The sequence below is a fragment of the Myotis daubentonii genome, chromosome 2 (assembly GCF_963259705.1).
Source record: "Myotis daubentonii chromosome 2, mMyoDau2.1, whole genome shotgun sequence".
Taxonomy (NCBI): domain Eukaryota; kingdom Metazoa; phylum Chordata; class Mammalia; order Chiroptera; family Vespertilionidae; genus Myotis; species Myotis daubentonii.
The window spans coordinates 70,955,758-70,979,705 of NC_081841.1; the positions used below are offsets into that span (position 1 = coordinate 70,955,758).

The 23,948-nt window shown below is 40.5% G+C and overlaps 1 protein-coding gene across 1 annotated transcript in view; it reads left to right on the forward strand.

Annotated features, from left to right (window-relative positions):
- The window catches only part of LGR5 (leucine rich repeat containing G protein-coupled receptor 5), a 144,379-nt gene that overhangs the window by 41,286 nt on the left and 79,145 nt on the right, over window positions 1-23,948 (forward strand). The window contains exon 2 of the mRNA XM_059683647.1: window positions 20,901-20,972. Within this exon, the coding sequence (XP_059539630.1) occupies window positions 20,901-20,972 (72 nt within the window). The remainder of the gene's footprint in view (window positions 1-20,900; window positions 20,973-23,948) is intronic.

Here is a 23,948-nt window from a genome sequence, read left to right on the forward strand (position 1 = left end):
AGCACCAGGTCAGATGGGATTGACATCTTAATGAGGAAATAATAGGCCACTGTCACTAGCCAGATCAGTAGGTGGGCAGCAAAATTACCCAAGCCCACCAGCTGGAACTCTCAATCACTCCCTCTGAACACCCACCTTTCCTTACTATTCTTTTGACACTAAAAAGAGCTACTGAAATCTCAACTCCTTCAAAATGTCCTCCTCCACAAATGGAAATGTGTTGACATCTTTCTGTATATGCAGTATTTAAAGACATGTTCTTTGGAGACATACAGACATGTAAGTGGGACCACTCTGGGTATCCGGTACCCAGGCTGACTCTACTCTGGGATTCCAGCATGACTGAGGAAGGGTTTATTTACATGGAGGAACCAGAACCCTCCTAAGAAGTATCTAAAGTGACCAACTGCAACATTGGGGTCCAGAGCAGTTGGTATTGGTAATGGTGGAGGCATTGGTGATGGTGGTACCAATGGAGCACTGGATACTTGTTAGTCTCAGATGGAAAATGCCTGGGTTGAGCACCTGGGGCATCACTGACTGATCATTGATAGCATTTAACACGTCACCACAGCAAGTCAACAGTAGAAAGAGGTCAACAGCAGATACCATACTATGGTCAAAAAATCTAGTTCTTGGCATACAGATGAATCATCCAAGCCAAGGCTAGAACTTCCAGAATAATTTGGGAAGGAAATTAATTGGGGACTATAGTTCCTCAGTGTGACTGGGAACTATGCCATGTAAACAAATCATTTGCTATTTTTAATCAGGCTGGTATGGATTGGAAAAACAAAACATTAAACCTAAAACAAGTAGATATTTGAATAATTAGTATTGTGGTTTCAACTTAAGAAAAATATCAGAAACATGTATCAGATTAAACACGTGTTTATCTTAAGTGGCAGAAAAGTAATTTAAAAAGCAGAAAAAATACAAAGACAGAGAATACGAGAGACAATTTTAATAGATAGGATGTGTTAACAAATTTGTGAAATGACTTAGCAGAGAAATTGTGTGGAGTAAGTGAAGAAGCAAGCCAATTGCTATGTAACTCCCTAGAAAGGGGTACTTTTGAAGGCCCAAGTATTGTTGAAAATAAGGAGTCATTGAAAGTCTTAATAATAAGCCGTTAAACATTTCCCTTAGCTTATACAGCCAGATAACTGTCACCTCACCATCCAAAAGACTAGAAAGTTACAGTCTAAAGAAAGTGACCCCTGAGAGAGGTGCAAATCATTGCCTCTGAGAAGTAGAAGTCAGAGACGGGAGAGAAGGATAAGGGCTTGGAGACTGTTTTGATTTTGTATTAACTTTTTTAATTATAAAGTTTACTAGGGGCCCAGTGCATGAATTTGTGCACCTTGAAAGGAACTGTGTGGGCCTCAAGGCTGTGGTAGGCACAGCCCATTCTCCATGCTCCTGCCCACCCCCTCCTGCCACCGCCCTGGTCCCATGTCTGCCAAGCAATTGGGATCAACACCAGCAGTGGGTGCAAGTGGGGCTGGCACAGTCAAAAGCAGAGGGAGGTGGAGAAACCCTCAGGGGAGATCAGGGCCAGCAACCCCCGCTCACACCCACTCAAGGTGCCAAGACATCAGGACCAGCACCCAGTGCCAGCAGCGGGTGTGAGCGTTGGGCAGGACCATGGCATGCAGGAGCAAAGAATTTTCAGTAACCACCAGAGGCTCGCCCCGATGACAGTGACTGGCGCCCCGCCTTGGTCTGGTGTCCCCACTCACCTGCTCCACCATCCCACCGTGGCCGACACCCACATGTGCCACGCTCTGCTGCCTGCTGCTGACACCTGAGATGGTCCACATATGCCCCCTGGTGGTCAGCACACATCATAGTAACTGGTTGTTCAGTTGTTCCACTGTTCAGTCTATTTGCACATTAGGGTTTTATATATATAGACTAGAGGCTCAGTGCAAGAAATTCATGCACTCGGGGAGGGCGTCCCTCAGCCCGGCCTGCACCCTCTTGCAAACCAGGAGCCAGTAGTCGGACATCCTTAGCACAGCAGCAGAGGCAGGAGAGGCTCCCGCCACCGCCACTGCGCTCTCCAGCTGTGAGCCTGGCTTCTGGCTGAGTGATGCTTTCCCTGTGGGAGCACACTGACCAACAGCGGGCAGCTCCTACATTGAGTGTCTGCCCCCTCGTGGTCAGTGCACATCATAGCAACTGGTCATTCCACGGTTCAGTGGATGTGCATATTAGCCTTTTATTATATAGGCTAGTTATTTAAACTATATATGTATATATAATGTAGATAATATATTATGTATATAAGTACAAATATAAATATATACATATGTAATCATTTTGACTTAAAATTTAATTTTAATTTTTAAAAGTAAAATAAAAGAATGCCCTAGTTGGTTTTTCTCAGTGGGTAGAGCATCAGCCTGCAGACTGAAGGGTCTTGGGTTTGATTCCAATCAAGAGCACATGCCCAGGTTGCAGGCTCGATCCCCAGTAGGGAGCGTGCAGTAGGCAGCCGATCAATGATTCTCTCTCATCATTGATGTTTCTGTCTCTCTCTGTCTCTTTTCCTCTCTGAAATCAATTAAAGTATATATTTTTTTAAAGAATAAGTTTCATATTCATGAAAACACATTAAAAACTACCCACTATTGTATTAGTGGATAAAATCCTTATCACCGATAATTAATTCAACTAGCTCTCATGGGAATTTTTTTGTAATAATGGCCTCCTTTCATGACACTAAACTGCTAAGAACACAGCAAGTAGGACTGCCACATATAGTCACATCAGCTATAAATGCCCAACTCCAGGGCAGCTGGAATTGGCAATGTGACGACTAAAGGAAGTTTCCATGAATGTCAGAGCTTTATTTCTTGCTGTTTAATTTGTAGTAAGATTTGTAAACTCACTTCCTCATGGCTGGTCCAACTCCTTGCCTTTGTTACTCTTTTAGCTTAATCATCAGCATGCACTTGTTGAGTTCCCACACACGACTCAGTTCCTTAACAAGATTCATTGCAAAGACACCAGCATGAGCTTTCCCTTTTTGAGGTTCCCCATTTCTTTTTCTCTTCCATCATTTCTCAGTTAATAATTATACATTTGATGTAGCTTACACTGACATTTCGAATTTCTGATTCTACATGTAGTCAGACTTGGTCTAAATGACTAAATGAATACTTTTTTGCATTTCCTTAAGCTTTGTAACTCATTAACCAATAACAATGAATGATTACTCCTCTGGTTGTTTTTAAAAGTTCATCAGTGACTTATTGGCTCAAGGCACTCATAATTATATAAATGAATGTTTCTTAGCAGATGTTAAGGCAAGGCGGGCAAATGCCTTGGTGACAGCAATAATTTGGAAGATAAATAGTAAGCCATGTTATTGGTAGCTAAAATGTTGTATTTCTCAAACCAGTTCAGCATTTGGTCTCTTCACTGTTGAAATGTCCGAGTTTTTAAAATCTCTCTGTAATTGTTGACTCTGCTCCCTCTACTGGAATCTTGGTTAAATTGAATGGGGATACAGTTTATCTGAAATTGAATAGTATCTCTTTAGAATTGGTCTGTCAGCCCCAGAGTGAAGTGAGGACAAACTTTAAGCTGGAAAATTATTTTCATAGCATATCTGAAAAGTGCCACTGCAACATGGAGAAATTTTACGTCTCTCATCTTTCCAATGCCAGCCAGTGTTCATGGGATTATTTTAGTTTAAAGGAAAGGATGTTTACATCAAACTCTTGAGTAACTGAATTCAAGTCAGGGTCTATCTGTAGCATTTTGTTCTTTTAGATAAGTACATTTCTGTTTTCACTACTATGTTTTGAGTTCAAAATGCTTAAAAGCATTGCAAAAATAACAAGAGCTCATTAAGTATATTGTAGGCACTTCAAAGGATCTCAGAATATGCTTTATAAATAGTGCATTCGCATACCCCATACCACTGAGGTAAGAACAGTAAAGATACTTCCATTAAGTGGGAGGGAAAAATTGATTTATGTATCTAAGCAGACCACATACTATTCAATAACAAAATAGGAATAGAATTCAGGCCCTCTCTATTTAATTTTGAAATACAATCATGTTTCTACATCTTCCATATTCAACTAGAAACTAACTCAAAAATTATCAGTGAGATTTATTGGGTTCTCTTTTCTTTTTTTCTATCCATTAATATCTTTTTGATAGATTAGCATTCATAGTAGAGTTATTTTTAAAGTACATTTTAGCCAACTGTCTAAAGGAAATACAAGGAAGACACTGTATTCTTTAATCTGCTTTGTATACTATCCTTCAAGACCCACAAAAACATACTTAGTAAAAATAATCCTCCTAGAAATAAGAGAAGAAGGGAATAATGTCGGATAATGTAGCATTCACTCAGCAGGTAGGTCACTCAACGAAAGTATATATTGATTGTCTACCATGTGCCAGATGCTGTGCAGAGAGTTGGTGATTTCACACACCCCTGCCCTCATGGCATTCAAGAAAGGAAGACAGGCCCTAGCTGGTTTGGCTCAGTGGATAGAGCGTTGGCCTGCGGACTGAAGGGTCCCAGGTTTGATTCCAGTCAAGGGCAAATGCCCGGGTTGCAGGCTTCATTCCCAGTAGGGGTTATGCAGGAGGCAGCCAATCAATGATTCTCTCATCATTGATGTTTCTATCTCTCTCTCTCTCCCTCTCTCTTCTTCTCTAAAATCAATAAGAATATATTTAATTAAAAAGAAAAAGAAAGGAAGCCAAAACCGGTTTGGCTCAGTGGATAGAGCGTCAGCCTGCGGACTCAAGGGTCACAGGTTCGATTCCGGTCAAGGGTATGTACCTGGGTTGCGGGCACATCCCCAGTAGGAGGTGTGCAGGAGGCAGCTGATAGATGTTTCTCTCTCATCGATGTTTCTAACTCTCTATCTCTCTCCCTTCCTCTCTGTAAAAAATCAATAAAATATATTTTAAAAAAAAACTTTAAAAAAAAAAGAAAGAAAGGAAGATAGGACAGTAAATGAAAATGTGGCCACAGACTGTTCTAAATGAAAAGAATGTTGGTGGGAAGTTGGGGTGGGGAGTGTGGAGGAAAGTGGGGTGTAGGAAGAAGAGCAAGGAAAGGTGGGAAAAGACCTATTCTGGAGTCAAGAGAACTTACTGAAAAAGCTATATTTAATAATAAAGAACCTAAACAATTTGGCTCAGTGGCTAGGGTGTTGGCCTGAGGACTGAAGGGTCCCAGGTTGGATTCATGTACCTCACTTGCAGAGTCAATCCCTGGCCCTGGTCGGGGCGCATGGGGGAGGCAGCCAATCAGTGTGTCTCTCTCACATAGATAATTATCTCTCTCTATCTTTCCTCCTCCCTCCCACTCTCTCTAAAATATCAATGGAAAAATATCCTCAGGTGAGGAACAACAACAAAAAAAGAATAAAGAGGAGCCAGCCTTTGGAAGGGAGGGTGAAATGCAGTGAACCGCCAAGGGCATAGGTCAGTGCACAGAAAAGGCCGGAGGAGGGAAAGCACTTGGGGTGTAGGAGGAACTGCATGGCCACGGGTATCACCTGTGAGCGAGGGGACAGTGAGTCAGGGTGAGGATGGAGGGTTAGCAGGAGCCTGATCAGTCAGGGACCGTCAGCCACACGGAGGCATTTGGATTTAATCTAGGAGCAAACAGGAATCTGTTGGAGGATTTCAGGCAGTGCTAGGGAATTATCTAATTCTGTTTTGGAAAGCTACGTTTGGCTGCCATGTGGAGCATTGATGGAGGGGGCCAGGAGTGGAAGCAGGAAGTGGGAGAGCCTGAGGAATGAGGAATGAGGGGGATCTGGGCAGGCAGATGTGACCAGGAGCAGATGATGACTGCTTCCTCTGGCCGCGGCCCTGTGCCAGGCACTTGACGTGCAGTTTCACTAGTCTGCACGGCTCTAGCAAAGCCGGGAGCAGGAAACCACAGGACAGGCTCCCCCACATCCCTCCCCTTAAACACCACGTTCATTGGAAATCTGCGTCCTGTGTCCATCTCAAAGGCAAAACCTCAGGACACATTGGAGAATCAAAGGCAGTTGGTTGTGACTGGAAGATTGACTATTTGGAAAGGTTTGAGGCGAGGTAAACCTAATCCAGGGAATTATGAGTGGACCATGGGAACTTCAGCAGGCAACTGGTAAAGCCCTTTCCAGTGTCAGACACTGAGTTAAGGGCATGCACCTATATTATTTCATTTCATCCTCACTATGGCAGCATGAAATAGGTGTGACAGTACAGCCTTAGCAAGTTCAGGCCACAAAAGCATAATAGTGAAAAATTCTAACAGCAGTGTAGTTACTGAACTGTCATTTGAGACCCTGGCCTCTTTTCCAAATCTATAACCTATTTCCCTTTCCTCATCCCTCAGCTAGATAACAAGATGTAGGCTCCATTCTGCAGGTGATGAGCAACCAGCAATGGCTTTTAGAACCCATGGGACAGGGTAGGATGATGGATCAGATTCACCTTTTTTAATAATAGCGCAGTGCCTTTGCGTGTGCACCCAGATATTAGCTGGAACATGGATGGGAAAGATTTCAACCTGCTGGCATGAAAGGGTCCCATAGTCACACCATGTTGACTGCAAGATATTTCAATATTGCTTATTGCACAGGGCAGGGAAAACAATGGGAATTTCTGCCTGAGTGAAATAAAATAGATCTAGTTCCTTTAATGAAATCTTTTGGAAGATTTTCTTTGAAATATTGCCTTGGAGGTCTTTTCTGGGTAATTATCGTGGAGCCATTAAGCGCAACCACAGGCCTGGAATTATTTAAGAGACTCAGTGACACAGTGCCAGAGTCACTCCCTGGAATGTATAAGCACTATATCTTACAGTCTTTAGCTCTGCCTTTTATTTTATATTTTCATTGTCCAATATTAAGGTAATGAAATGATCTGCTAAAAGGTATTTATGGTGTGAAAGAGGAGTGTGGAGTGAAGGTCCTTCTTAATTCCCTCTTTTGAAGAAAAAAAAACATTGGAAACTTACTTTTTCTGTCATCACAAAAAGCAAAATTAATAGTTTCCTATGTGTATGTAATTCATGGGTACTAGCTAAGTGATTCTCAACCAGGGGCGATTTGACCCTACGGGACATTTATTTGGCAATGTCTGGGCACTAGTTTGCCATAACAAAGCACCACAGAACGGGTGGCTTAAATAACAGGCACTTCTCATAGTCCTGGAGGCTAGCCTTCCAAGGTCCAGGTGTCAGCACAGTTGGTTTTGCCGAAGCCTCTGTCCTAGGTTTGTAGAGTTTTCCTTCTTCCTGTGTCTTTCATGGTCTTCTCTCTGTCCCTGTCTGTACAAATTTCCTCTTCATATAAGGGTACCAGTCATATCAGAAAAGGGCCCACTCTAATGAACTCATTCTAACTTAATTGCCTCTTTAAAGACCTTGTCTCCAAATATAATCACATTCTGAGTTCTTGAGGGTTAAGACTTCAACATAGAGTTCAGCCCGTAACAGTTTAGAAAAGTCCTTAATTGTCACTGGGTGGAGAGAGGGGCTACTGGCACCTGGTGGGGAAAGCCAGGTATGCTGCTCAACACCTACAATCCACAGGACAGCCCCACAGCAAGGAATCATCCGGCCCCAAATGCCAGTAGGGTCAAGGTTAAGAAACCCTATTCTAGTTCCAAAGCCAGTTGTTTTGGTTTTTTTAAGCATAAAAAAAAACAGAATATGTTACTCAAGTGAACAATAGTATTGTGAATTATAGCATGGTCTTAGGACTCTGCAAATATCCATGTTCAAATATCGCACACAGAATAAAAAATTTAATTGGTTTCAAAGCAACTTTTTGGAAATATAGTGTAAATTGTGCTCCAACATTTCTGCATTTCTAAGACAAATTAGGAAGAATTTGTGGGTATAAAGTGTTTTTGTAAACTCTAAAGTTCTAGACAAAAAAAGGAATTATTGTTAAATGAAAGAAAGGAAGCACAATTAAAATATTAGTTCTTTAATACTTTAGGCAAAAAAAAAATAAGATAACTTGAGAGGGACTGGGAAAGAGGAGAGAATGGAGAATGAAGGCGGAGAGGACTATTAAGAACTCATTGCAGCAATAAGACTGTCAAATCTCAGAGGGAAAGTAGGGGAGGGTGGGGATAAGGGGGAGAGATCAACCAAAGGACTTGTATGCATGCATATAAGCCCAACCAGTGGACACAGACAACAGGGGCGAGGGCATGAGTGGGGGGAGGGCTTACGGGGGGAATGAGGTCACATATGTAATACCTTAATCAATAAAGAAATTAAAGATTGAAAAATAAATAAAATAAATTTAAATAGTTTAAAAAAAGAGAACTCATTGCAAAAAGCAAAAAGGAACTCATTACAATGACTTGATCTTCCCTTTGAGATAAGTGGGAAGCCCAGGGTTTCAGCTGGAATTCTGGAATCCGAGTGGGAGGAGAGATAGACCAGGGACTGTAGACCATGGAGCTAAGCAGGACCCAAAGGATGATGTCCAAAGGCAAAGGAAGTAGAACAGATGGTCCAGAGAGGTGGTCTGAATAGGAGCATTTGAAGGGACTGGCCAAGAGGTGAGAGCTGCCAGAGATGCCACAAAGGTGTGAGCAGGTGCAGAGAAGTAGAGAGACTTGCCCTGAGGCATCCCTCTACATGCATGTACTTCTTAGGAGTGAAAACTCCTAAGGCCAAGCAAATATTAAGGCCTAAATTTAAGCTATGGACACAAAAACTGGAAATTAAAGCATGGATTCTAGTATACAGTGTAGCTGCAAGTGGCTGATTCCATTAACTTAGGAGTCAGACAGACCTGGTTCAGACCCTGGCTCTGCCACTTACTGCTAGTGTCACCCTGGGAAAGCTAAAGTTTTATGTGCCTCTGTTTCTTCATCTTTAAAATGGGTTCTTAGCTGAAGATTCATTAGATTCTGTTGGGGTGTGTGTGTGTGTGTGTGTGTGTGTGTGTGTGTGTGTGTGTGAGTCCCAGATAAATCTTAGTATTATTTGACACAAATAAATGTTAGTTATTATTATTCCAGAAACATTTCAGAGATATAACCAACAGGACTAATGATCATTTAGAGGAGAGTGAAGATGAATGGTAAGAGAATGTAAAAACATAAATAAATAAACTCTAAGTTTCTAGCTTGGTTGCTTTAAAGAATGCGTTAATCAAGATGAGAAGACAAAAGAGAAAAGCTGGTTTGGGGAAAAGAGAAAATGAGTTCAGTTTATAATGCGTTACATTTTAGGTAACTGGTTGATTAATCACATGGAGAAGTTATAAAAGAAAGCTGTTAGAAATATAGATCTGTTGCACAGGTACAAGTTCAAGGCTAGAAATTGTTCACAGAAAATAGAGAAAGGAAGAAGAGATGGAACCTTATGGTATTCCTAAATACCTAAACTTTCAGATGATTTTTGGTTATTGGATAGTCCTCTAGAATGTATAAAGTTCTACTTTATCTTGGAGGGGTAATTGATTCCAAATTGGTTGAAAGCTTTTGAAATATCTATAACAATGACACTGAATGATCAAAGACCTGTGCATTTTATGATGATGATATTGTTATTAATTATTATTATTGTAATTCTTACATCTGCATTCCCACATCATTACCAGCTTTGTTGAGCCTGCCTCCCACTGCTATGGATTTCATGTTGCTATGGATTTCAAAACAAAACAAAACACCAAGATTGCCTAAATAAAAAATAGTTCACTTCTGATCGGGACCTTTTCCTTTGAGAAAAGTGCATAAACATCCATGATTAACTTCATGGGCTTTTGATTCTGACTGTCCCAAAAGGGTTTGGTTTGCTTTAGTTATTGTTTGTTTGGTTTTGTTGTCTTCTTGCTTATTTCTCTATTTTGGGGTGTGTTCTAAGCACATTAGGTTTTTTTTTTTATTAAATCTTTATTGTTCAGATTATTACATTTGTTCCTCTTTCCCCCCCCCCATAACTCCCCTCCTCCCAGTTCCCGCCCCACCCTCCGCCCTCACTCCCCACCCACTGTCCTCATCCATAGGTGCACGATTTTTGTCCAGTCTCTTCCCGCATCTCCCACACCCCTTTGCCCCCCAAGAATAGTCAGTCCATTCCCTTTCTATGTCCCTGATTCTATTATGATCACCAGATTATTTATTCACTTGATTCTTAGATTCACTTGTTGATAGATGCATGTTTGTTGTTCATAATTTGTATCTTTACCTTTTTCTTCTTCTTCCTCTTCTTAAAGGATACCTTTCAGCATTTCATATAATACTGGTTTGGTGGTGATGAACTCCTTTAGCTTTTCCTTATCTGTGAAGCTCTTTATCTGACCTTCCGTTCTGAATGATAGCTTTGCTGGATAAAGTAATCTTGGTTGTAGGTTCTTGATATTCATCACTTTGAATATTTCTTGCCACTCCCTTCTGGCCTGCAAAGTTTCTGTTGAGAAATCAGCTGACAGTCGTATGGGTATTCCCTTGTAGGTAACTGAGTTTCTTTCTCTTGCTGCTTTTAAGATTCTCTCTTTGTCTTTTGCTCTTGGCATTTTAATTATGATGTGTCTTGGTGTGGTCCTCTTTGGATTCCTTTTGTTTGGGGTTCTCTGCACTTCCTGGACCTGTAAGTCTATTTCTTTCACCAGGTGGGGGAAGTTTTCTGTCATTATTTCTTCAAATAGGTTTTCAGTATCTTGCTCTCTCTCATCTTCTGGCACCCCTATAATTCTGATGTTGGTACGCTTGAAGCTGTCCTAGAGGCTCCTTACACTATCTTCATATTTTCGGATTCTTTTTTCATTTTGCTTTTCTGGTTGGGTGTTTTTTGCTTCTTCGCATTTCAAATCTTTGCCTTGATTCTTGCGCTCCTCTGGTCTGCTGTTGGGAGTCTGTATAGTATTCGTTATTTCAGTCCGTGTATGCTTAATTTCTAGTTGGTTCTTTATCATAACATCGAGGGTCTTATTAGATTTCTTGAGGATCTCACTACATTTATCGGCAGCTTCTAGACAGATCTTAAGAGACCTTAAAAGTGTGGTTCTGAACTCTATATCCTCCATTGACAGTTTTGTCCTGTTTCTTTGTCTCCGCATTTTTTATGCTTTCTTGGTGCACCCCCTAGTGGCCTTTGTGCGCAGTCTTGTTGTAGTTAAGCCTTGATTGTTGTCGGCAATACCGGGGGTGATTTGACCTCCAGGCTAACTGGCTATGAGAGTCTGCTGTGTCTGCAGTGGGAGAGCTTCTGTGCTGGATCTCTAGGGCGGTGCTAATCTAGTGTTTGCCCGAGGCTATCCGGCAAATGGCTCTGCGCAGGGATTGGGCGGGGCGGGTCCCTGGGGATCTACAGGGCAGGCCGGAGCGAGCAGTTATGGCTGCTCTCAGTTCCGTCCCTAGGGGCTCTGCCTCACAGAGTCCCAGCAACCGCTGCAAACCTCGGAGAGAGAGCTGCCTTGAGTTCCGACTGAAACCAGACAGTCCCACTTCTCCCGTTTGAGTCTGGGTCCCTAGAGACTCGCCCGGATCTGGAGCTCAGAGTCTGAAACTCCCTCCCGATTGAAAACAACAACCCCGCCCTCCGCCTCCAGCCCACTCCGCGTGCACTCCGCACCTCAGTATTTCACTTCAGCACTGCGCCTCCCCTGAGTCAGGGTATGATATTCTCTTTCCTCCTAGTTGTAGAATTTCCACTCAGCCAGCCTTCCTTTGGTTCGAGATGATGTCCGTTCCGTCTTTTAGTTGTTTTTTGAAGTGGTTGTTCGAGGCAGCAATCTCTGGCGTTAACCTATGCCGCCATCTTGGTTTCCAGATTAATATACTTGCCGAAACCTCTGGAAGAATAATTACATGAGAAGAAGAATGAGATTATTAGCTTGTCCTTTACATATCAATGTATAGTTCCACTTTTAACAAGTAAGTTTTGCTTTTAATATGAAGTTCATCAAATAAGACAAAATATTCTTCTGACACTTTGTAAAAATTCATATCCTGATGGACAAAAGTTGTATGAAAAGATATGCAACTCTCCTAGATACAAGGGAAATGCAAATTAAAACCACAGTGAGACATCATGGTAATTTAACCAAAATGACTAAAATTTAAAAGAAAAATAATACCAATTTTGGTAATAACAAAAGGAAACAATTGGATGTCAAACAATTAGAATTCTCTTACAATGCTGGTAGAAGTATGAATCAATCAAACCACTTTAGAGAACTATTTGACAGGATTCTAATAGTAAAGTTTAACATATATACATCAAGACCCAATAATTTCACTCCTAGATATATACCCAACAGAAATGAACATATATAATATTTTCAATAAAAGACATATTTAAGAATGTTTATAGCAGCACTATTCATAATAGCCACAAACTAAAAAGAACCCAAATATTCAACCCAACAGTTTTTATAATAATAAAAATGAGATGATATATTGCATTTAAAAGAAAAAAACTATTGCTATGAACCACACATGTAAAAATCTCATAAACATAATGAGCAAGAAAAAACCCAACTATGTTCTGTATTACTAAGTGAAAGGAAACAAAACAATCACAAAAGGCTACATATGGTATGATTCCAAGTATATGGCATTCTGGAAAAAGGCAAGACTATGGAGGCAGTAAAAAGTTCAGTGATTGCCAAGAGTGGTAGTAGGAGAGGGGAGGGATGAGTAGACAGAGCACAGAGGGTTTTTAGTGCAGTGAAAATACTCTGTATGATACTATTATAGTGAATACATGACATTATACATTTGCCCAAACCTATAGAATGTACAACACCAAGAGTAAATGCTAATGTAAACTGCAGACTTTGGGTGGTTGTGTGTCAATAGGTTCATCAGTTGTAACAAATGTACCATTCTGGTAGGCCATGCTGATAATGGGGGAGGCTGTGCACATGTGGGTTTGGGAGCATATGGGAAATCTCTGTAGTTGCCTCTCAATTTTCCTGTGAACCTAAAACTGCCCTAACAATAAAATCTTTAAAAAAAAAACCACACAACTATGCACTGTATGATTCCATTTATAGAGAGATCAAAACCAAGCAAAACCTAATATAAAATATTACTAGTAAAAGTGAGCAGACTCGCTCCTTGGGAACATGAGGGAACTTGTGAGGAGATGGCAATGTTCTCTTTCTCAAGTACCAGGGTGTGTGCACACTGAAAACCCATTAGGTTGGACACTTAAGATTTATTCATTTTCCCATATATGCTTTACTTCAGTAAAAAATCATTTTCAAAGGTACATCGTTTTAGAGTTAAAAGCAATATCATAGCTCTGGCCGGTGCGCTCAGTGGTTAGAGCATCGGCCTGCACACCAGAGAGTCTTGGGTTCAATTCCCGGTGGGGGGCATGTACCTGGGTTGTAGGGTCGATCCCTGCCCCAGGTAGGTCGGGATGCATGTGGAAGGGAACCAATCAATGTGTTTCTCTCACATCAATGTTTCTTTCTCTCTTCCCCTCCCCTCTGCCTTCCACTCTCAAAAAAAAAAAAAAAAAATCAATGGAAAAAATATCCTCACTCCTCAGGGTGAGGATGAAAAAAAAAAAGAACAATAACATGAAAAAAGTACGTGGAAATAACATTATTCATATTATCATAAAATGCTATGCAAGCCTGCACCTTTCCTTTTGAAGTTCATGGCTTATCTTCAGAGGCATATTTGAAAAGTGATCAATTAAAAAGTGCTGGAACAGCTCCAGCCTGGATCCATTGTTAACAAAGGTTTCTGGCAGAAAGCTAAAAGCTACTGGATCTCCCAAGACAAGTTTTAAATGGTTGTACTTAGAAGAAATGGGAATTGCACCATGCTGCTAAAGAAGAAAATATTTGTCTTCAAGTGGGGCAGAGATTAAAGAATCATGTTTTGTTGTTGTTTTCTTAATTTGTTTAATAGTCACACTATAAGAAACAGCCTCTTTGTTCACTGATTTATGTACTAAGTCTTAAATATTGACAGTGTGGCTGGATTTTAAGATGGCAGACTAAGTACCTACTGCAGTCATCCTTCCCACAACAAATCCATAGTAATGATAGGAAAGATATTTTAGCAGGAGAAGGAGGAGAAAAAGAAACATAGAAGGAAAGAGGAGGTGAAAGCAAAAGAAGGAGGAGGAGGAAGAGGAAGGGGAAGGATAGAGGGAGGAGGGGGGAAGAGCAGTAGCAGCAGCATAACGGTGCTTGAACATGGGGGCAGAAGGGGAATGAGAATTTTTCAGGAATTCCTGGGACAGAAAGCAAATATGATTGACTCAAAAGAGAAAACATAATTGTAATTCTGAGCAAAAACCATTGTGGAAGGTAGATGCAACACAAAGTGGGTTTTGTTTCCAAAAGTGTTTTATACCAGAAGGGTTATATACTTTACACTTAGGAGCAGTGTAACCATATGATGAGAAGCATGGAATTTTTTTTTTAAAATGGGTAAGATTGGCCTACCCGGTATTGCTCAGTGGTTGAGCATCAACCTATGAACCAGGAGGTCACGGTTTGATTCCCAGTTAGGGTACATGCCCAGGTTGTGGGCTTTGATCCCCAGTAGGGGGCGTGCAGAAGGCAGCCAATCAATGACTCTTATCATTGATGGTTCTATGTTTCGTTCCCTCTCCCTTTCTCTCTGAAATATATATATATGTAATATATACATGTAATTTTTTTAATGGGTAAGATCATTTGCTCACTCACAGGAAGGAGGAAGTAGAAGAGGATTCAGTTCAATGTTCACTGAATATCTTCTACATGGCCAGGCTTGGCTAAACACTACAAGTACTGTGATTGGAAAAAAAAAAAAAGAAAAGAAAAAGGCCACTGATCCTGAATACAGCCTACTGTGTGCAATGAAGCAGGAGGACAGAGAGCAAATCACTTACACTAACCTTAGAGGTCAGAGAAGGTTTCCTGGAGATGACACCCGACCACAGGTCTTGAAGGCTGAATTAGAATCCATGTGCCAGAATGGTGAAAGGCTGTGTGCTATACAATGGAGCTCGTGTGTAATACTAACAAATGTGGATTTCATTTGGAAAGGTTTTAAGTAAGATGGTGCTTTGTCTAATTCTGAATTTTTTTATAGATCATTCTCATTGCCATTTGGAAGATGGGTCTAAAGCAGTGGTTCTCAACCTTCTGGCCCTTTAAATACAGTTCCTCATGTTGTGACTCAACCATAAAATTATTTTCATTGCTACTTCATAACTGTAATGTTGCTACTGTTATGAATCGTAATGTAAATATCTGATATTAGGCGACCCCTGTGAAAGGGTCGTTCGACCTGCCAAAGGGGTCGCGACCCACAGGTTGAGAACCGCTGGTCTAAAGGGCTAAGACTGGTAGCAGCCAGCCACAGAATTGGAAGGCAATTTCAGGTGCCTGGGTCAGAAGTGGTTAGGGCCTGCAACAGGGCAAAGTAAGGAGAGAGAAAAAGGAATAGGCAGAGCTGATGAAAAAAAGGGAAGAAGGCTTGGAGAGTATCCAAGAATTGGGTTTTTTAAACTGGAAGACAGTTGTGGCATTAACTAAAAACTAGCTCTAAGAAGAACAAACAAGTTTGGAATAGAAAAAAAAATGTTTTCTCCCATTTTTGACATGTGCATTCCTGTAAGATTGCTAAGTGGACACATCCAAAAGTGAGTTAGTTATATGATTCTGAAACTTAGAAGAAAGATTAAGACTAGGAATATGGATTTGGAAGGTTATGGGTTTTTAAGTGATACTTAAACCCCTGCGAGTAAGTAATAGCCTCCAAGAAAGAGGGTAGAGATTGAAGAGCTCTAGGCCAAGGGCACAACTCCAGAGAACACTGACATGTAAGGAGTAGATACAAGAAAATTCCACAAAGGACTCTATAAAGTGGAAAGATTGGGAAAGTATGAAAAGAGTCCTGAGAGAATGATGACTTGGAAACAATGGAGCGTAATTTCCAGAAAGAGCACATCTAATGCAAGAGAGAGGCCCAGTAAGTCATGTGTTCATTAGATTTGACAGTATGGAGGTCACTGTTTCTTCGGCAAGAGCAGTTTTATTGGAGTGTAGGGATGGAAGTTTATGTGTTATGGTCAGAAAGGAAATGGGAAGTGGAGAGTATAATTGTAAACCAGAAACAACCCCAAAGGGAATGAGAAAGATTGAGTAACAGGTAGAGGAAGACATGGGATTGAGAGATCCTGTTTTCCTTTTGTTTCAGTCATGGAAAAGAATTAACTATATCTACACAGTGAATGGGAAGGAGAAGAGGATAAAAACTACAGGAAATCAAAGGAATTATTCATGGAGTGCTGTGCTGTAGCATCAGAGAGGGAATGGGATTCAGGAGCAAGACTGAACCAGGAGAAAAGTATGGGTATAGTAAGCAGGTGATAAAAGAGAACAAGGATTTGGCCAATAACATGTTTGGTGGTCTGAAGAATTCCATTTATTTCCATGAAGTACAGGGAAGGTATCCCATAATGGGGGTGGTTGTTGATTAAGAGGTTTGAGGCAAGTGGTAAAGGTTGGCAACAGTCCCTGTGGGAGTAAATTGAGCAATAACAAATAACAGGATTGTGCAGCAGTGTTGAGAACCCACAAAGACCATGAATTTATAGTCACTAATCTGCACATTTGTGAGTTTTTATTTTCTAGTATCACTCAGTACCCTGGGATAGTAACAGAGAAAAAGAATTATGGTGTTTTTCCAGAGCTGGGGTTTTGCCAGGAGAGTGAAACAGAAGATGGGGACTAGGGAGTTGAGTATGTTAGTGAGATACTGATCCGGGTGATCAATGCACAATCTAAGCTAGGCTCTTAGGCTAAAACAAGGCTTTGATACTGGAAATATCAAAGGACTAAAAGTTAAAATAGAGAACAACTAAACTAGAAAGATAAGAGGTTGTGTCAGAAACACAGGGTCTGTTAAGCTAGATTGTAAATGGGGGGAGGGAAGCGAGAGAACACTGGAGTGGTAATTTGGAAATACAGAGACTCCTGTATTCTGGAAAAAGAGAATCAGATGTGTAAAGACAGAGACATACACAGAGGAACAGCAAGAGTTTCAGTGTAACCAGCGCACATATTGCACAGAGACAAGTGACATCAAATCAAGGTGGAAACGAATATTAGGCCAGATGGTGTAAAGCCTAAAAAATGCGGGCATTAGCTCCCCGAAGAGGCCTGGAGCCAGCAAAAGTTCTCAGACAGGGGAGTCCCATATGGCTACAGCTGAGCGGGGGCTCCTCCATGGGGGCTGAGCTCCAGGCCAAGCTCTGCTTGCCAAGGCATTCACCCCACTCTGTGGCCCCTTCAGTGGGAGAAAGATCTTTTCTGTAATGTACAGACTAGTCCACCTGCAGAGGAGGAGCCCTTTTCCAAATCATCCACCTAAGGGGATGTCTGTGCTATTGGCTTACAGTGGGTTTGAGTGGAGTGACCATCAGATGAACTTTTCAGGGTGACCTCTCTGGCCATGGTATAGGAGGTGACCTAGAATAAAGACACACAGTGAGCAGTTATCAAGAAGAAAGAGAAGCCAGACCCAAAAGCAAGATCTGTAGTAGAAGTAACACTGGGTGCCTTATGGACATAGGGACAGTGGAAAAAGGAAAAGTTGACGATGACTTGGATTCATTCTCCACTTAAAGGGGATCGAGCCGGCAACCCAGCATGTGCTCTAACCAGGAATCGAACTGTGATCTGGTTCATAGGTCGGCACTCAACCACTGAGTCACACCAGCCAGGCCATGGCTGTGTTTTTACTGACTCACAACCGATAAGAATTTGAAAGTAGCCCTAGCCAGTTTTGCTCAGTGGATAGCGGATAGCGCATCGGCCTGCGGACTGAAGGGTCCCAGGTTCGATTCCTGTCAAGGGCACATGCCTGATTTGTGGGCTCAATCCTCTGTGTGGAGCGTGCAGGAGGCAGCCAATCAATGATTCTTTCTCATCATTGATGTTTCTATCTCTTTCTCCCTCTCCCTTTCTCCCTGAAATCAATAAAAAAAATTTTTTTTTAAAGAATTTGAGAGTAAAGGTTTAGGAACTTTTATAGTAATTAAATAATCTCTATTGAATTACGTAACAAAATATTGAGGCTTCTATTTTGTATATCTTTGTGTTTTTATTTTACTTTTTTATAATTAATTTTTATTATATTTTATAACAATATAAGTCCACAGCAAATTAGAAATTTTAAAAACTTGGTCCTTTACTCACAGAGAAGGAAAAAGTGAATAAAAACAGATTACATTTTACCTTACCCACTTTGAATTTATATTTTAAAGGCCTATTTCATTTCACATTAGATTGTCATTTTAAAAAATTATTTCTGCTTTAGGCTTATATGCATTGCTGGAAACTCTTTTATCAAAAACCTTATCAAACTCTTTTATTTGAAACCTTATCAAAAACAGGTGATAAGGTTTGGGTTTAGCAATACTAGCTCATTTTCTAAGAGGAACCACATGGCAGGTAACACAGAGAAGTTCTTAATTCCTGTTGGAAAGGGAGGTACTCTCCCTTTTAAGAAGAAAATTAAGTCACTCTCTTCTCATTGGAAACAGTTAATCATAGGGTTTCAAACTATTAATGTAGAGACACCTTTTTTAAATATGAGGAAGCCTGCACAGGGAGGTTAATTTTCCAAGATCATACAGCTAGTGAACGGAGAGGTCTGAATTCAAACCCGAGACACTGAACCTGACACTCCACCCTGACAACGCCTGCACTCTTTCTGCTGCTCCACCCTCAACGTGCTCCAGTGGGGACCCTGAGAGGGAAGGCTTATATAAGCTTCTCTTCCAGGTACCTGAAATCCGGTAATAAATAATGCAGAGTGCTTATGAATCTCCTTAATGTGTAAATTTCCTTGTTCTGCTTAGAGCTTTCTGCACGTAGACAAGATTAATGCTTGTCCCAAACTGATTTGCACATTACTCAGGAATATTCGGGGAGAGGAAAGTCAACACTCTCCACGCCAGCTGTCTTGATGCTGAGACTGGTTCAATCTAGGTGGCCAATCAACATGCTCCACAAGCAAACCACCTTGATCCCCTTCAGGGAGTAAGTGGTATAGCAGTTAGCAAACAAGTGAGTATCCCTGAGAAATAGCAAATCTTTGAAGAGATCCCATAGTCACTGTGAGGAATCCAGAAACTGCATTAATTAATTGAATCCATGTCTGCTCAGGGAACTAAACAACTTTACTACTTCAGAGAAATATCTGCACACAAAAAAAACTGAAAATGCTAATCAGTTATTTGGCTCTCTTATCTAGATAATGCCAGAAAAATGCAGATTTTTGGCATGGTTTAGTTTTAAGTTGAGAACATCGCATTTAACTCAGCTATATTATTGTTCACCAAACATCAAAATTAACAATTCAGCTTTTTTACCACACTCTAGTCTAAAACATTTAGCAGAGTATTTTATCTTCCTTGTACACATTGGTGACTTTCATTTTTATAAGAGTTCATTTGGCCCAAATCTGAGGACAATTGCTGGGAAGCAAGATCTAAAGTGCTCCCACTAGTGACTTTTTAAAGTCAGAAAGTGAATGATTCCTCAGTTCTTAGCCTCAATGAAATCAGCTGGTTGTGTGCAATGGATGTGGCCCCTTCGATAACAGAAAAATCCAGGGTTTTTTTTTCAATAAAGCTAATGGGTGAAATGGGTGAAGGTTGGCAAAAGACATAAACTTCCAGTTATAAGATAAATAATTCATGGGAATGTAATGTACAGCATAGTGACTCTTATTAACAATACTGTATTGTGGATTTGAAAGTTGCTGTGAGATAAATCTTACAAGGTCTCGTCATGAGAAAACAAGTTTTGTCAATATGAATGGTGATGGATGCTAACCTAACTTGTGGTAATCACTTCACAATATGTACATATATCAAATTATGTTGTACGCCTAATACAATGTTCTATGCCAATGAAATCAATATGGAAATAATAAATATGAAGCTCATTGTGCATCGCAAGATAAACTTTAAGCATGTAGACCTGGTCTGAGATTTCAATGGCATTAGATCGGAATCTTCGGGTGTGAGCAACGAGTGTTTTTTGAAGTCAACCTTCAGCTGACTGTTACATAAAGTCTTAGTTGGTCTTGATTAGAATCTGTCTAGCCATCTTTGGGGAGCTGAGATACAGATGGCATATACCAGTGGTGCTGTAGGATTATGTGGGACACAGTAAAAAAAAAAAAAAAATGTTTTAACCAGAAAAATAAAACAGAATAAAATCTAATTACATGGAGTTTCTCTTAAAACAAAAATTGATTGAGTTCTGCCCAAAGTGGCTTGTTGTTTCCTGTGCCAGGAACTACTGTGCAGGCCCAGCAGGAAGTGTGCTCCAGAGCAGGATCGCATTACACCCTTGTTTTATGGTTCATTTCACTTATTTAATGCAATCCGAGAACCTGTAAAAGGAACATGTTAGAAGGAGGGAATAGGCTTTTTGTCTTGTTTGGTTTTGTTTTGTTTTTTTAAGTTTCTTTGAATCAAAACATTTGTTTTTACAAGGTGCTTATAGCCCCAGAGAGGCAGGACTTCCAGCGTTGCATGGTGAAGACATTTCTCTTTGTCACAAAATGTAACGCAAGACACGGCGTTGAGTTATGTCTAGCACTGAGTTATGCCTTTCCTTGCCGTCCTAATCACGTAGTCTTAAACCTGAAGCATTACAACCATGCCCATGAATGGTCTAAGTCGTTTTGAATCCATATAAGCTCCTCCTAGGGTCTCTAACTGGATAGAGAGCCCCTGGTGGTGGGGGGTGGGGAGGGGTAGGATAGAAATATGTTTAAGGTGCACAATCGCGATGTATTTGTCAAGCAAAAGAATGAGTTCATTTGGCTCTACTGCTTGAAGATGTGTGAGCTGAACAGCTGGGTTCCCTTGCGGTGGCAGACGCCGCTCCTCACACGCTGTCTGTTTTCCTCTCCAGAGACCTCAGCATGAACAACATCAGCCAGCTGCCCCCGAGTCCTCTGCACAGTCTCCGCTTCCTAGAGGAGCTGTAAGTATCACTGTGGCCACGGCGCGTCCAGTCAACGCTGGACACATTCTTGTGTTTGTCTCTCGGACTTACTGTGGGAACCAGATAAAACAAGGCAGGAAAGCTGTCAGCACCAACAATTTTGGCACATGAGGAAGCACTTAGTTGGGAGGGGGAAATAGAAGAATTGCTTGTGATTCTGGAAATCAACTTATAAAAGAGTTTACCATGAGGCTACGGCATTCTAAGGTGAGACTGGGCCAAACAAATTAAAATTTTAAAACAAAAGGCCATTTAAAAGGGCTGGATGGCTCTTTGGAAATAGTTAAGCAGCAGGATATTAAAAGTTTGAATGCTGGTTCATGTTTATTAAAATAGTAAGAAAAGCTATAATCAAAACCAAAAACTGCTGCTTGGTTCGGCTTGGGTCAGGGAGTCCACATTTCATAGCACCAAAGCTTTTTGTCCTCATCACTTTTAATTACTATTTTCCTACTTTTCAATTTAGCTTCCCTCAAGGCTTGAACAGAAAAGCATGAAATCCACCATAGACTTAGAACCATGCTCTCCCAAACTCACTGGGGGGGGGGGGGGGGGGGCGGGAGATTAAATTAAAAACAAGGAAGCTAAATTGGCTAATGATACACAGAGGAATCTTGATTAAGTCTAGTAATCAATTTCCAGAAGATGAAAAAGAACTGTGTAAACCAAAAATCTGCATTTAAAAATTAATTTGATCCTCTTACCCTTTTGAGTGATGGGGACTAAGGAAGTGAAGTACCATGGTAGTCTTCATGAAGAAAGTTTGGCACCATCCGTTGAGTAAATCCTCTGATTTCTGATTAAAGGAATTGTTTAGGCAATGACCTCTTTTTAAAATACTTGTTTTTTATAAATCCTGAAAGTCAGGGTCCCATTTGGGGAGTAATTTAAATTGTTGATGCACCACACAATCCACTTTGGGAGGTGGAAAGAATGTTCCATCATAATCAAATGACATTACATCAATCTCTTTTTTCCCCAACAGGATAATATTCAAATTCTCCCCTTTAGTTTATATTTACTTTGGTAGCATTATATTTTTAACAAATGCTATTGTTTTAATACATACATCAGCTGAATGTACCTACATTGTTATGGAGGGGTTTGCTGGGGAGGCTTAGATCACTGGACTGTATAGTAGGTTTTACTCATTCAATGAATGGATTTTCACTGTGGGTTATCCAGGAGCCTCTTTTTTTTTTCTTTTATCTCTGGACATTTTTTTTGTTTTGTTAATCCTCACCTGAAGATATTTTTCCATTGTGTTTTTTTTGTGTGTGTTTTTTTTAGAGAGAGAGTGGAAAGGAGGGGGTGGTACAGAGAAACATCATTGTGAGAGAGACACATCGATTGGTTGCCTCCCGCATGCACCTGCAACCGAGGTTCGTTCCCTTGACTGGAATCAAACCTGCAACCCTTCAGTCCACGGCCGATGTTCTATCCACTGAGCCAAACCAGCGAGGGCTATCTCTGGCCCTTCTTGTGACTAACATTTAACCTTCATCAAGGTTGGCATCATGTCTGTCTTCATCACAGCTGGTATGCAATACATAATAAATTTTTGATGAATGAAAGAATGAACTAATAAAAAAAGAAAAATGTGTAAAAGGAGCTTCTTATAGAAGTTAGCTGCCTTAGATAAAAGTAACAGATTAGTTGACATTAGCCAATATTTTTAAAGATTAATTTTAGTAAATTTCAAACATCAGGGTTATTTTCTTATTTACATCCTTATCCTCCCACCCTCACCATAATTAATATACACTACTTAGTCCTCTTTATCCTCATATTTTTAAGGCATTCATTTCCTATCCTTTTCTCTTTAATTTCCTTATAATATGTAATGGAAGAAGGACACCCCAACTTAATACCACAAACTGAATCAACAATAATTCACCTCCCCGAGGACTTTAGTTAATAGAATTCCTCCCTCAATGACCCAACTTATTCAAAATAACTCCTTTCTTCATGAGGTGAATGTTCATTCTCTTCCAAGGCCAGTTTTTCAAAAGACAATTGAGAAAAATCAGGGAGAAAGAGAGGGAGGGAACTACTATTTGAAAATGCTGTTTTTCTGAATTGTCTTTTTTTGTATCTCTGGAAACTCCATCAAGTATCTTGACCATGGAATCAGAATTTCAGAAATAGAGGACACCTTTTTAAGACTGTTAATTCCATTTTCTCATTCTGTCCTTGAGTTCCCTCTGCTGAGCTGGCCAACTTGCTGGATTTAAAGACCACTTTCCCATATATAATTCTGTGTTGCATCTAACGTGTTTTGAAGACATCATTATTTATTTAGTGGCAAAAGGGGATAGTATTTATAGAACCTGGAAAAATGATCAGTGCTGCTTGGTTTATGACTTTATTCCCCAGGCTAAATTTATGGGTTGCCTTTGTTATGTTGTTAATTGTTTCTATTAGATTTGCCTATGTTTAAGTCTATGTTCTCCTCTAAAATATAAAATCCTCAAAATAATATAATTCTAATGACAACAATAATAGTTTACATTATGCAAAATATTTTACCCATACTATCGCATTGAATCCTCTTACTAACCCCATAAAGTTAGGTATTATTTCCAGTTCACAGATTTTTTGAAAATATATTTTTATTGATTTCAGAGAAGAAGGGAGAGGGAGAGATAGAAACATCAATGATGAGAAAGAATCATTGATCGGCTGCCTCCTGCATGCCCCATGCTGGGGATCAAGCCCACAGCCCGGGTATGTGCCGTCACCGGGAATTGAATCATGACCTCCGAGTTCATAGGTCAACACTCAACCACTGAGTCACACTGGCCAGGCCAGTTCACAATTTTTCTTTTTTTACAAAACTAAAGTACAGAGAAATAAGGAACTTACCAAGACAATGAAGTCAGAATGTGCCAGAGCTAAGATCCAAACTCACTCTCAGAGCCAGACTCAGAAAATAGAAAGAAGTTTAGAAATTGC